We start from the raw sequence: 16,007 nt of genomic DNA, 5'->3' as shown, positions 1-16,007 counted from the left end.
CTGCACTTCTTGTTAGGGGTGGGGGGGGGAGTGTTGGAGCTAAACACTAGTGCCGGCAGCGAATGGGGATGATCCTGCTAACACTGCGTTTTTGGGGACACTAATAATAAGGGAGCACTGGTATAGTTTTGTTTGTGATCAATATATTGATCCGTACAAACACTATACTAGTAAAGAAGGTGATCAGCGACTTATAGCGTGAGTGCGGGCAATCTAACGCTAGCTGACCCTAGCTGGGAGGGACGCTAACTGACCCTGATGCTATCTGACGTCGATAGTGGCCAGGGGTGGACTGACCATTTGGAAACTCGGGCACTGCCCGAGGGCCCGGGGTCAGTAGGGGGCCCCATGAGATGCCCCTGGTACCTTTTTCATAGGCTTTTTTGAGTTTGGGCAAAGACACAGAGGCCCCATGATCCCCTATTGCCCGGGGGCCCCATGAGTTGTCAGTCCGCCCCTGCTAGTGGCACTAATACAATGATCAGTGAAAAATACTGTATACTGACACCATACTAATGGCACTGGCAGGGTGACAGGGGGCAATCAAAGGATTAAATCTGGCAATCAAGGGGTTAAAATGTCTCTGTCTAAAGTGTGTGGGTGCACTGTGCAGCTTTTACTCACAAGTGATGTCTTTCTTCTCTCTCTGAAACAAAATGTTTCCAGGGAGAGAAGAACAAGCTAGATCCTGTGCCTGTATTTACAAATACAGGCACAGCTCTGCATCTCCATTCACTGTAGGAGAGGGGAGGGGTGGGGGGCACGAGCATGTGCGGTCTAAACCCGGAAGCAATGTACTGGTACGTCGCTTTGCCTGCATCTACCGCCCATCCACAGTACATTGCGGGCGGGAAGCGGTTAATGTGTATAGGGTCTTAGATTTTACTCACTCTTACTGTACTTAAACCTCTTGCCTACTGGGCACTTATACCCCCTTCCTGCCCAGGCCAATTTCCAGCTTTCAGGGCTGTCACACTTTGAATGACAATTGTGCGGTCATGCAACACTGTACCCATATGAAATTTTTATAATTTTTTTGAGACAGATAGAGCTTTCTTTTGGTGGTATTTAATCACCTCTGGGATTTTTATTTTTTCTTAAACAAACCAAAAACCACTGAAAATTTTGAAAAAAAAGTTTTTTCTTAGTTTTTGTTATACAATTTTGTAAATATGTGATTTTTCTCCTTCACTGATGTGTGTTAATGAGGCTGCAGTGATGGGCACTGATAGGCTGCACTGATGGACACTGATAGGTGGAACTGATGGGCACTGAGGAGGAGGCAATGGTAGGTTGCACTGATGGGCATTGACAGGCATCACTGATGGGCACTGAAAGGCAGCACTGATACATGACACTGATACATGGCACTGATAGGCAGCACTGATAGGCAGCACTGACTGGCACTGATAGCAGCACTGAGTGACACTGTTAGGCGGCACTGACTGGCACTGTTAGGCGGCACTGACTGGCACTGATAGGTGGCACTGATAGGCGACACTGACTGGCACTGATAGGTGGCACTGATTGGCAGCACTGATATGTGGCATTGATTGGCATTGATAGGTGGCACAGACTGGCACTGATGGGTGACATTGAAAGGTAGCTCAGATGGGCACTGATATGTGGCATTGATGTGCACTGGTATGCACTGATATGTGGCACTGATGTGGCACTGATGGCACTGGCACGTGGCACTGATGGGCACTGGCACGTGGCACTGATGAGCACTGACAGGTGGCACTTCTGGGGCCACACTGATCATCAGGGCACACTGATCATCAGTGCCCTGATGATCAGTGTACATGTCCCCTCCACGGAAAGCCGATTACCGGCTCTCCTCTCCTCACGAGCTGTCAGCGTGACAGCTCGAGAGGAGAGAAATGCTGATAACTGGCATTTCCGTGTTTACATGTGATCAGCTGTGATTGGACACAGCTGATCACATGACTGAGCCGACATCTTCGGCTCTTTCCGTGATCCGCTGTGACAAAGCGCACCGGCGATCGCCGCGCTGCTCGCTCCCTGAGCCGCGCATGTGCAGTGAGAATGGTAGGACGTCATATGACGTCCTATCAGAACAAGAGAACCACCTTGCGCCCGTCATTGTACTATAGGGCGGGCGGAAAGTGGTCGAGGGTCAATTCACACTACGTGCATTTCAGTGTACTTTTTTGCATCCAAAACACACAGAAAGTAGGTTATATGGTTGTCAATGCCATAGTTTACACCAGTGCTTGCAGTTCCAGTGCATTTCAGTTGCAGAAAAAAAAAACAGGCTGCATTTTTCCTGCACAGATCTGTAGTGGAATGCTGTAAAACACATCAAAAAGGCATCGGAACGCACTGGAATGCACCAAAAATGCACAGGAACGCAGATGTCCCTATTTAAATTGAAGAAAATGAGAGGGGGGAGAAATGAACCGGAACGCATCAAATCCACACCGCAACATGCTAAAAACGCAGCAAAAACACACAGGAACATGCCAAAAATGTGCATGCGGAAACACATCTGAAACGCATCTGGACTGCGTTTCTATGGTGTGAATCGGTCCTAAATCAGCAAAATGCATTCCAGGTGCATCAAAACATTTACATCAGCACCTGGAATGTATTTAGCTAACTAAAAATTAATGTTCATTTGGGCTTTAAAATGTGCAAGGTGCTACTGTTTGTTTCTTTTCTGTCATGCTACATTTAACAAATTTAATCTGTATTATCCTTATGCAGTATTTAAAGCCATGATAGGTTTTTATACCAACCTCATACTTCTCTGGATTTCCAAATTCCAGCATTCCTTTATCCATTGACGGCTCTTTGTTGTGCATTGCCAGTAGCATTTCTTGTAGTATCTGTAAGGTCCAGTTTGTTCCTACAATGCAGTACAGCACATTATACCAAAGGCTGGTGAGATTTAGCAGTCAAGAAACTTAAATACTAGCTTTTGCGAGTGTGTTTGTATGCTACAGTCGCAGGTACAGCAGCCCATTCATTTACAGTGGGGCAAAAAGATATTTAGTCAGCCACCAATTGTGCAAGTTCTCCCACTTAAAAAGATGAGAGAGGCCTGTAATTGGCATCATAGGTAGGCCTCAACTATGAGAAGAAGCATATTTTATATTTTTTACCATAAAGTGGTTGTAATCCCTCATATATACCCAATTAAGTTGTACCTGCCCGCCTTCAGTTTTCTCTTCTCTACATCCTTTCAAAGTGCTGAATTTATAAAGCTTGTCTGAGAGTTCAGAAAAAAGGTTATGAAGAGCTGAAATTACACCCTGCAGGACTCAGTGAGCAGATCTGTGACAGCTGATTGGAGGGAAGGTACACACACCCCTCCACGCAGCACACAGGAACAGAGCTGAGGCTGTCAATCTGCTGGAAGTCCTTCCCCTGTCACCATTTTTTCTCTTGGTGTCAGGAAAATTTTCAGAAGTGATTCATGCTGATACGGTAGCCAAGGAACAAGGCAGCAGACAGAAATGACACATAGTGCTCTGGATTGAGACAAGTACACACTATAGAGGGATATGGTTTGTTTGTATTTCATGTCTAAGGTTTACAACCACTTTAATGCAGGGAATGCATTAAGGTAAAAAAAAAAACATTTTAACTTTAGAACCACTTTAAGCTCAGTATATACACATGGATTATTTTGCTTAGACTGCAGGCTGACTGAAAATAATCTACCAGATTCCCCATCTACGCTATACCGCACTGATGGAAGAAACTTCTGCTGAGGAATTTATATTCTGACAGCCGAAGCCAGTGCCTATCAACATACCTGTGGTTGAATCTGATTGGATGCAGCTGCCATTCAGCTAACTATTTTCCCCTTGGCTCCTTCGATTTTTCTGTTAAAGCATGTTGGGCGGGAGGTGTAGAGAATTTTGTAGGGTTCCTCAGTAAGGCTAGGTTCACATCTGAGCGGGTGGTGCCGCTGCTGATCCGCACAAAAATCTGTGCAGTTAAAGTAATGCAGCGCCGTATCGCAAAAAATGGCCTGGTCAGGAAGGGGGATAAATCCTCTGGAGGACAAATGGTCAAATTGTATTCCCTGCCTGTGTGACTGGCTCATTGCCCTTCCCAGAAGTCTTCACTGAGCTAAACAATAGTTTTTGAACTCCCTGAAAAAAAAACATTTTTACTTAAATGATTTTCAGGACTCTTCCTCCCTGCAGGGCAAACACTACAGTTTTTGTCATTACATCACTTGAACAGATTAGCTTCTGATTATGAAAGGGGCCCCTCCCATTCAGAAAGTAGGTTTGGGAAAAGATATAATGAGGCAAGTACAAATTACTTCAGAACAGAGAGGCATGACTCTGCAAAAAGTATGCCAACATTCTTGTAATTTGTATTGTTCTACATGTACTCCCACTGCCACCATGAAAAACTTGGAAAACCTGATCCTCCTGAAAACCTTTTGAAAGCCTTAAGCAGACAATACACACAGCGAAAAGCACTGAGCTTAATATAAACATTGTTTTTAGTGACAAACTGTGGATATATATACAGTGTATATATATATGGGGCGGACTGACTCATGGGGCCCCCAGGCAATAGGGGATCATGGGGCCCTTGTGTCCTTGCCCAAACTCAAAAAAGCCTATGAAAAAGGTACCAGGGGCATCTCATGGGGCCCCCTACTGACCGAGTTTCCAAATGCAGTGCCCGAGTTTCCAAATGGTCAGTCCGCCATACTGTGTGTGTGTGTATATATATATATATATATATATACAGTTGCAAGAAAAAGTATGTGAACCCCTTGGGATTACGTGGAGTTTTGCATGAATTGGGCATAAAATGTGCTCTGAACGTCATCTAACTCACAACAATAGAAGAACACAGTCTGCTGAACACAATACTACACAAACATTAGATGTTGCCATGGTTTCATTGCACATAACATGTAAACATTCACAGTGCAGGGAGGAAAAAGTATGTGAGGCCCTAGCTTAATGACTTCTCCCAGAGCTAATTGGAGCCAGGAGTGAGCCAACCTTGACTCCAATCATTGTGATGATATTGGATGTGTTGCTGACAGCTGTCCTGCCCTTAAAAAACACACACCTGTTTTGGGTTTACTGGTTTCAAGAAGCACTGTCTGATGTGAACTATGCCTCGCAGAAAAGAGCTCTCAGAAGACCTACGATTAAGAATTGTTGACTTGCATGAAAGTATCTCCAAAAGCCTTGATGTTCATGTGTCCACGGTAAGACAGACTGTCTACAAATGGAGAAAGTTTAGCACTGTTGCTACTCTCCCTAGGCGTGGTCGTCCTGTAAAAATGACTGCAAGAGCACAGCGCAGAATGCTGCATGAGGTAAAGAAGAATCCCAGAGTGTCAGCTAAAGACCTACAGAAATCTCTGGCACATGCTAACATTTTTGTTGACACATCTACAATAAGGAAAACATTAAACAAGAATGGAGTACATGGGAGGACACCACGGAGGAAGCCATTGCTGTCCAAAAAGAATATTGCAGCACGTTTGAAGTTTGCAAAAGAGCACCTGGATGTTCCACAGCACTACTGTCAAAATATACTGTGGACAGATGAAACCAAGATTAAGTTGTTTGGGAAGAACATACAACACTATGTGTGGAAAAAAAAGGCACAACACACCAACATCAAAACCTCATCCCCACTGTAAAACATGGCGGAGGGAGCATCATGGTTTGAGGCTGCTTTGCTGCCTCAGGGCCTGGACAGATTGTTGTCATTGATGGGAAAATGAATTCCAGAGTTTATCATGACATTTTGCAGGAAAACGTATGACCATCTGTCCGCCAACTGAAGCTCCGCAGAGGATGGGTGATGCAACAGGACAATGACCCAAAGCATACAAGTAATTCAACAAAACAATGGCTGCAACAGCAATGAATACGCCTTCTGGAGTGGCCCAGTCAGGGTCCTGACCTCAACCCGATTGAAATGCTGTGGCATGCCCTTAAAAGAGCGATTCACACCAGACATCCCAAGAATATTGCTACACTGAAACAGTTTTGTGAAGAGGAGTGGTCCAAAATTACTCCAGATCGTTGTGCAGGTCTGATCTGCAACTACAGGAAACGTTTGGTTGAGGTTATTGCTGCCAAAGGAGGGTCAACCAGTTATTAAGTGCAAAGGTTCACATACTTTTTCCTCCCTGCACTGTGAATGTTTACATGTTATGTGCAATTTAACCATGGCAACATCTAATGTTTGTGTAGTATTATGTTCAGCAGACTGTGTTCTTCTATTGTTGTGACTTAGATGACGTTCAGAGCACATTTTATGCCCAATTCATGCAAAACTCCACGTAATCCCAAGGGGTTCACATACTTTTTCTTGCAACTGTATATATATATATATATATATATATATAGATAGAGTTGTGTTCAAAATAATAGCAGTCAGACATCACTAACCTGATCAATCACTGTTTTTGGTAGAAATGATATTTCTACATAGCAAAAAGGTTACTAGCAGGTGTAGTAGAGTAATAGAAATCCAACAGACCCAACAGTCATGACATTCATGCTGCTGATTCTGTGTAATTGAATCACTAATTGAAAGGGGCATGTTCAAAATAATAGCAGTGTGGAGTTCTATTAGTGAGGTCATTCATTCTTTGAAAAACAGGTGGCAATTATTGCCCTTATTTAAGGAAGGAAGGCAGCAAATGTTGTACATGCTGGTTACAGTGCATTTCTCTCTGATATTCTGAGGAAAATGGGTAGTTCCAGACATTGTTCAGAAGAGCAGCGTACCTTGATTTTATATATATATATATATATATATATATATATATATATATATATAATTTTATTTTTTTTGCCCTCACAACACCCACAGCCAGGCAAAAAGCATTTTCACACACTTCAATAAACTCAGCTCAATAAACAGTGTAGGGGTGTTTGGTCTGGCGTTTATTTTAGGAACAGTTAACTTGAATGGGGAATGGGGGTGCACAGGATACCCAGATCTGAAGGAAACTGTAGAATTTCAAACAAACAGTTGATGATCTCCTAAGTCACTGGCTGCTCTAAGGGTCGGTTCACACTATAGAAACACAGTCCAGATATGTTCTGGATGCGTTTCTGCATGCGTGTTGGGAGAGAGCTCAAATCAGAAGAAATTAATAGATAAAAAGTAAATGAAGATTATTAACCTGTTGCCGCCCAGCCACTGTATTAAAACGGTGGCAGGGCGGCACGGGTGTGCAAAACCACATTTTTAAACATGTCCCGCACTCCCGAGGCTTTCGCAGGCAGGGGGGTGTCACTATTCGATCCCCAAGGGATCAATCATTCGGTTTCAGCCAGTGATGTCTGGCTGAAATCGGATGATCGGTCCCTGTCCTATCCTGTCCTGTGTTGACAGTTACACAGGACAGGATATTATGTCATTCTTCTCTGCCTGGGCACATTCCGTTTCAGACAGAGAAGACAGAAGAATTGTGAGTACAAAGCACTACACTTTCAGTTAGAACACACCTAGGACACATTTAACCCCCTGATCGCCCCCCCCCCAGTTAACCCCTTCACTGCCCTGTCACCAGTGTCATTTATTACAGTGAACAGATTTTTACTGATCACTGTATTAGTGTCGCTGGCGACTTCCGATAGTATTAGCGCCCCTCCCAGATAGCGCCAGTTTTCCCGCTAGTACACCAGTATCCCATTTAACCCCTTGATCACCCCCCAGTTAACCCCTTCACTGCCCTGTCACCAGTGTCATTGATTACAGTGAACAGATGTTTACTCGTCACTGTATTAGGGTCACTGGTGACTTCCGATAGTGTTAGCGTCAATTAGCACCCTCCCAGATAGGGTCAGATTGCCGCTAGTACACAAGTAATCACATTTGACCCCTTGATTGCCAGGAACACGCTCACTTGCATGCTAAACCTCCATTGCTAGTATAGTGTCTGATTGGATCAATATCTTTGATCAAATCAGCGCCACATTACTATAGTATCCCCAAAAATGTAGCGTTAGCGGGATCAGCCCCGACACCTGCCAGCACTTGCGTTTAGCCCCTACGCCCCCCCCCATCTCCCCCAGCAAGTGCAGTGTCAGTAGATAACTGCCACTTGATACATTACACACAAAACCTCAGTGTTCACAGAATCAGGCCTGATCTCTGTTAGCACTTGTCGGTAAATTTTTTGTAGCGGTTCAAGCAGGTGATCAAATACCACAGAAAGAAAGCTCTATTTGTGTGAAAGAAAGGACGTCAATTTCATTTATGTACAGCATTGCATGACCGCGGAATTGTCAGTTAAACTAGTGCAGCGCTGTATAGCAAAAAAAAGACATAAATTACAGTATCTATACCAGCAATGGGCAAACTACGGCCCGGCGGACCTTTTAATCCGGCCCGCGGAGCTAGGCTCCCGCTAGGCTCCTCTCACAGTCCGCCCTGAAGACCGGTGTAGCATGAAAATCTGTCTCCTATGAGGATCTGTCCCCCTCGACGTATCTGCACATGTGCCGGAGATCGCCGATCGGCTGCTAATGCCTGAAACTGGCACATGCGCAGATACGTCGAGGGGGACAGATCCTCATAGGAGACAGATTTTCATGCTACACCGGAACGGCGTGTGAACACGGCGAGAGGAACGCGCAGAGCAAAGGTAAGTGAATTGACACAGGGGGGACTTGGGGACTTAATATGGGGGATGAATTAATATGGGGAATGAATTACTATAGGGGGGATGAATTACTATATGGGGGATGAATTACTATGGGGGATGAATTACTATAGGGGGGATGAATTACTATATGGGGGATGAATTAATATATGGGGGATGAATTACTATGGGGGATGAATTACTATATGGGGGATGAATTACTATGGGGGATGAATTACTATATGGGGGATGAATTACTATATGGGGGATGAATTACTATGGGGGATGAATTACTATATGGGGGATGAATTACTATGGGGGATGAATTACTATGGGGGATGAATTACTATATGGGGGATGAATTACTATGGGGGATGAATTACTATATGGGGGATGAATTACTATATGGGGGATTCATTACTATAGGGGGGTGAATTACTATAGAGGGGATTAATTACTATATGGGGGATGAATTACTATGGGGGATGAATTACTATATGGGGGATGAATTACTATGGGGGTTGAATTACTATATGGGGGATGAATTACTATGGGGGATGAATTACTATAGGGGGGATGAATTAATATGGGGGATGAATTACTATGGGGGATGAATTACTATATGGGGGATGAATTACTATGGGGGATGAATTACTATATGGGGGATGAATTACTATGGGGGATGAATTACTATAAGGGGGATTAATTACTATGCTTACTATGGGGGAATATTACTATACTTACTATGGATGACACATACACATCATTCATCTACTCTTGGTCCGGCCCCCGGGTCCAATATATGAACCCATTGCGGCCCTCAAGTCAAAAAGTTTGCCCACCCCTGATCTATACCATAGTTTGTAGACGCTATAACTTTCACACAAAGCAATCAATATATACTTATTGCAATTTCTTTTTACCAAAACATGTAGCAGAATACAGTTTGGCTTAAATTTATGACTAACTTTCAGTTTACAATATATATTTTTTATAGCTGAAACTAGAAAATATTGTTTTTTTCAAAATTTTCATTTTTTTTTTGTTTATAGCGCAAAAAATAAAAAGCGCACAGGTGATAAAATACCACCAAAAGAAAGCTCTATTTGTGTGAAAAAAAGTATGCAAATTTAGTTTGGGTACAGCATTGCATGACCGCGCAATTATCAGTTGAATTAGTGCAGCGCCAAACTGCAAAAAAAGGCCTGGTCATTAAGGGGGATAAATCCTCAGGAGGGCAAGTGGTTAATATAACCAGCTGCATATGCACTAACTTAGGAACCCTAAAACCCAGTGAAAACCAATCAATAAAAAGTGCAGCGCTGAATATGCTTATAATGAAAAATATTGTCACCAATAAATATTGTCGCCAGTACAATAAATATTATTACATAACTTATAAATCCAAGTGAATGTGGCGCATCATCAGGCGCCAAATAGGAACGTGATAATATCAAAAGTCTGTAATTCAAAAAAGTGTTCAAAGATAGTGCAGGCTTGACGCAGTCAGGTCAGCAAATTAGTGCTTCATTCACATTTGTGACTTCCGGTAAAGATCCGTGCGATTCAAACCGTGTGATACTGTATAAAATGCACACTCACCAGATGCACATAAAATATGTCCATTAAGCAGAATAAGACTCAGTAGGGAGCCCCTTTAGGTAGATCTGTCAGCCATCCTGGAACAAGGATCCCTCCTCTGGACACAAGCCTCCTCTGCAGCCACGCTTCCTCTGGGGGTCTCTGTGATCTTTAGCTCAGATCAGAGCGAACTCCTGCACTTCTCCAGGACTCTACACAAGGCGGCTATTCAGTCCTGGTGAAGTGTAGGAGATCGTTCTATACACAGCGAGCATCGGGACACGTCCTAGCAACTGTCGCTTACTGCAGTGGCTCTGATCTGAGCTAAAAATCACAGAGACCCCCAGAGGAATCTCTCGTATTGTTTAAAGCAGATATTATTTCAGATTAATTTCCATTCAGTAAATGGGTTAACTTTTGATAGTAGATGACTGATAGTAAAAGAAGAAGGTTATTCATGTTCATATACCTCAATTTGCAGATTGTTTACAGTATACAATAACATGCTGGTAAGCCCCAATTCCCACTGCTGAAACTTATCATGTGACTTGAGACACATAAAGTCACATGACAAGTCAAAACACATTAATTTCAATAAGTGCTCTCTTATTCAATGCAATTCAAGTTGCAGAGATAAAAAAAAAGGTTCCTGCACTACTTTTCTGCGACTTTGATGTGACTTGAGTGCATAAACTGCAATGTTAAATCACAAAAGTCGCAAGAAATTTGCAAACAAGTTGCACAACTTTAGGGTCACAGCACAGTATGAACGAGCCTAATATCAGAACTTACAGAGCACTCATACCTATGTATGTAGCAAATACAGAGAGAAAAATATAGTGCGTTGTACAGTGTAAAGATTGTATGTGTCGAGGAAATCCAAAACTGACAGTCAAGTATCAACATACCGCCAACAGGGCAGGTAAGTATGTGGGTCGTTCTTTCACAGAATGATTTTCCTTTCAATTTTTATACAGGGGGGACAGAGTTGCTTCAAGGGGCATATGTATGAAAAGTTTCCTAAACCTGCAACCAGTTGAATTCTGCCTGTCATTTCTGCAGTGTAGTGCAGCACCCTCCTAGGTAGCTAGGGGGAGTTAGGGTTCTAATTCGTTAGTCAGAGGCTGAGTAGCAGCCTGCATAATAGTCAGAGGGAGGTAAAATTCAGGTCAGGGCTGAGAGTCTCTGCAGACCAGCTCTCTGAGACTTCCCCCTGCAATGGAACTTTGGAGAAAGTTCTAGAAGCAGTGAGCGGAGGTAAGGAGTGGCTGATCCACACATTTGAAGGATCCTGGCCAATCTGCTGCAGGAGGCTTGGCATGGGGCCAGGACAGTGCTTAAAAGTGACAGAGCCTGTTCAGTAGCAGGAGAGTTTGAGTGGAAGATGGAGAGGAAGTGAGTGGCTAAAGAGCAGGAGCCTGGGAGGGGGCCCTGATGGAGAGGGGCTCACCTACAGGCAGAAGGAAACTTGGAAGGAGGAAAACTTAGGACTTCACTGGTCCCCAGAATAGGGACCACCTATGCAGCAGGGAATGAGTGTCCCAGATAGAAGGCCTGGCAGCAGCCACTGACCCATCAGCAGCATAGTAGAAGGACTGAGTGAATAGACCTGCACCCCATGAGCCTGTAAGGGGAAGGAGCAATCTGGTGGGAAACTAGATTAGCTGCTACCTGGGACTGTCTTACCCTTGAAGCGACAGGCACTGGATCCCCTGCTCAAGGATTTACCCAGAACGGCTGAATAGAGGAGTGTATGGGGTCTGTGGTGGTACAACTGGCTAGTTCTCCAGAAGAGGATTTTGTGCTGTAAAGAGACTTGTTTATAGTTCCAGGAAGTTTGTCCTCTGTTGTTTCAGCAACTCCTATGGCTGTAGTGCTACAGTAGCACTGAAAATTATACAAGTAACCTAATTGGTTGTTATGGGCAACACATTAAAGGACGGGTTTTTTTGCATTCTATGGGGTTGATTTACTAAAGGCAAATAGACTGTGCATTATGCAAAGTGGAATTGCATCCTGCAAGTGAAGTTGCTCTAAAGCTTAGCAAATGAGGTAACACTTCACTTTGTAAAGAATACCCAATCACATGCAAGGAAAAAGAAAACTGCATTTTTGCGTGTGCATGATTGGATGATGGAAGTCAGCAAAAATTTTGCTCATTTACTAAGCTCTGGAGCAATTGCACTTTGCAAAGTGCACAGTCTATTAATCAACCCCTGTGTTTATTAAGAAATTTTAGGTGACAGTTTTAACTGTAGTCAAACTAATTACATTTTTGCATTATTTTTTACATTTATTGCATGATGTACATATTAATTGTTCACTGTCTTAGACATTTGTAACCAGAATGTGTCCCCAAATTTTCCTGTCCTTCCTGTTTAGGTGGCATTTCACACCACTTTCTATCCTTGTGGCAATTTTCAACAAGATAAGTTCAGAAGGTTCATGTCCCCATTGGATACACTGGCAATAAAAATCAGGCAGGGGTTTCATCACTTCCCCACTCTATACAAAAATAAAATGAATACTTTAAAGCTGAGCCCCAATGCATATATAATACAAAATCAATTACTACAGTTATGCATTCATTAAAAAAGAAAGATTTTTTTTAAAAATACACCTATACCAGGTACAAGGAATCGACCAAATGATCAGTCAAAGGGTAGCTTTAACTTTAATAAACGCAGAGTAGAATTAACAATGACAATAGGGTCAAAATAGCAAAAGGGAGAACATGCAGAACAGTACTATATTGAACAGATCAGAAAGCTGTACAAATAGGAGCTGATAAGAGCAATGGATTGTGGGAAAAGGAGATAACGAAGTATGTGCTCCCATCTGAACATGGTAAGTAAAGGAACACTTTATCTGATATCACCCACTGGTTATCCCCTGCACAGCAGCACTTAGACTGGCAGAGGGAGGTGATTCACTATTAGCCAATCATATCTCCTGCAGTGCACATATGATGACAAATGATGCTACTGAGATACTGCTACTCCTTCCCTGTCAGGTTGGGAGCAGGGAGGTAACATAGTTTAATAGATTAACGTTGATAGAAATACACTATATTACCAAAAGTGTTGGGACACCCCTCCAAATCATTGGATTCCGGTGTTCCAATCACCTCAATGGCCACAGGTGTATAAAATCAAGCACCTAGGCACACAGACTGGTTCTACAAACATTTGTGAAAGAATGGCTCGCTCCCAGGATCTCAGTGAATGCAAGCGTGCTACCGTGATAGGTTGCCACCTGTGCAATAAGTCCATCTCTTAAACTGCCTTGCTACTAAATTTTCCACGATCAACTGTTAGTGGTATTATAACAAAGTGGAAGCAACTGGGAACAGCAGCCTCTCAGCCACGAAGTGGTAGGCCACGTAAAATGACAGAGCGGGGTCAGCGCATGCTGAAGCGCAGAAGTCGCCAACTGTCTGCAGAGTCAATAGCTAAAAACCTCCAAACTTTGTGTGGCCTTCATATTAGCACAACAACAGTGCGTTGGGAGCTTCATGGAATGGGTTTCCATGGCCGAGCAGCTGAATCCAAGCCTTACACCACCAAGTGCAATGCAAAGCGTTGGATGCAGTGGTGTAAAGCACGCCGCTACTGGACTCTAGAGCAGTGGAGATGTGTTTTCTGGAGTGACCAATCATGCTTCTCTGTCTGGCAATTGATGAATGTGTCTGGGTTTGGCAGTTGCCAGGGAAACGGTACTTGCCTGACTGCATTGTGCCAAGTGTAAAGTTTGGTGGAGGGGGGATTATGGTGTGGGGTTGTTTTTCAGGGGTTGGGTTTGGCCCCTTAGTTCCAGCAAAGGGAACTCTTAAGGCGCCAGCATACCAAGACATTTTGGACAATTTCATGCTCCCAACTTTGTAGGAGCAGTTTGGAGATGGCCCTTTCCTGTTCCAACATGACTGTGCACCAGTGCACAAAGCAAGGACCATAAAGACATGGATGAGTGAGTTTGTGGTGGAGGAACTTAACTGGCCTGCACCTGATAGAACACCTTTGGGATGAGTTAGAGCAGAGACTGCGAGCCAGACCTTCTCACCCGACATCAGTGCCTGACCTCACAAATGTGCTTCTGGAAGAATGGTGAAATATTCCCAAAGACACACTCCTGAACCTTGTGGACAGTCTTCCCAGAAGAGTTGAAGCTGGTATAGCTGCAAAGGGTGGGCCAACTCAATTCTGAACCCTACAGACTATGACTGGGATGCCAGTAAAATTCACGTGCTGGAAAAGGCAGGCATCCCAATACTTTTGGCAATATAGTGTAAGTCAGGTCACTGACATGGATGTGCAATCTTACTATGCTGTGTAAATCTCTGTACTGGATAGACAATAATACAAACCCTTTTAGCAGATAAAGCACCTCCATATACAGTATGTATTTTCAAGTAAAGAAAAAACAAATCAGTGCAAACAGACTGAAAGCAAAACCTATTAATTGCAAGCTGAACACTAAGGCAAATTCCACATTATCCAAGAACATATATATCCAAACATAGTGCAGCGCGAAGATAAAAAAAAGTCCACAGGGGAACACAAAGAGAGATATCATGGCAGGATAACAGGAAGCAATCAGTGATGGAAGGTATAATTTGCATAAATCTCCAATTGTGGATGGTGTGCAGTCCCCTTCACCAACAAAATCACTGCCAATCACCTCCAGGGTATGGCCTCTGAATTAACAGGTCAAACATTGGATCTCCCCTCTGGGGCATATAAATGAAGACTCCAAACAATCTCGGACAATTTAGATTCCACTTGATCCAAATCACATATGGAAAGAGGCAAAGGATAGTGCTCTCCGTATGTACTTTCAATGATGTATTTAGCTGTTTTTCTGAAGTTCAACAAGAAAACAGATTTCCATTTAACAAAACAAAACTCTCACATTCAATACACTTACCACATTTTGGATAGGTTAGAATTAGCACATCATCTTCTCTAGCCTCTAATTTCTCCATTGCTTGAAAAGTTTCCTTGCTGCAGAGAACAGTAGGGTACAGAATTCCCTTATAACTAAATTTCAGCTCTTCTGGTGTCATTTTGCTGGCTTGTTCTGCCCATTTATTTATTTGTGCTATTAATTTCTCCCTCTTTGTTTGTTGCTCTTCACCAGTCGACATTTTTCCTATTGAGTATAAGCTCAGAGACTGACAGAGTTTTTACAGGCAATGCCTTTATAAAAGAAGCACTTGGAGGGGGAGGATTACACACCGGTACTGCCTTTTTTCTGGCACGCTTTCCCTGGTGTGGTAATCTATTTATTGCACAACCTCTAAAGCAAAGCTGACACCGAAATTGATAAAGTCACGCAAGCCAGCCAAATACATATAAGTATGTTATACTTTGACCTACTAACAACAATGACAAATCACTTTCTGAACTTGAGACTACTATTAGTTACTGAAGAGATTATGTTCTTTTACACTGAAAATGGTCACATTTTACACTACTTTGTTTTTCTACCAGTGTTTGTGCTGGGATAGAAATACATTTTGAGTCTCCCTTAGCTTTACCATATACATGGCATTTTCAAACATTTTTGAGTGATCAAATGCAGATAATACTGGTTTTGATTGACTGCAAGGAGATGGGATTGAAATTTAACTTAATCAGACCTAGCATTCAAATCTGAACTATGCTTATTGTTGCCATTTTTTTCTGGTTTTGATCAATTTTTACCAATAGCCTGTATGAAAGCTGTCAATTTATAGCCCAGTTCATATAGGTTGATGACCAAGCTTCTGGGTTTAATTGTTTGGTTTCAGGCAACCACTTTTGGTTTT

The 16,007-nt window shown here is 43.0% G+C and overlaps 1 protein-coding gene across 1 annotated transcript in view; it reads right to left on the bottom strand.

The window, feature by feature from the left end:
- LOC149448777 (sulfotransferase 6B1-like) overlaps positions 1–15,390 on the bottom strand; it is a 38,460-nt gene extending 23,070 nt beyond the window's left edge. Inside the window, exons 1-2 of the mRNA XM_089694267.1 lie at positions 15,125–15,390; positions 2,763–2,872 (exon numbers count right to left, since the gene is read on the bottom strand). Of these exons, the coding sequence (XP_089550393.1) occupies positions 2,763–2,872; positions 15,125–15,344 (330 nt within the window). The 5' untranslated portion in view covers positions 15,345–15,390. The remainder of the gene's footprint in view (positions 1–2,762; positions 2,873–15,124) is intronic.
- Between the last annotated feature and the right edge of the window lie 617 nt (positions 15,391–16,007).

This window comes from Staurois parvus, unplaced genomic scaffold (genome assembly GCF_062004578.1).
Source record: "Staurois parvus isolate SC_StPar_1 unplaced genomic scaffold, SC_StPar_1.0 ptg000657l, whole genome shotgun sequence".
Classification (NCBI taxonomy): domain Eukaryota; kingdom Metazoa; phylum Chordata; class Amphibia; order Anura; family Ranidae; genus Staurois; species Staurois parvus.
Note: the sequence above shows the minus strand (reverse complement) of the source record. Positions and strands in the feature narration are given on the sequence as shown.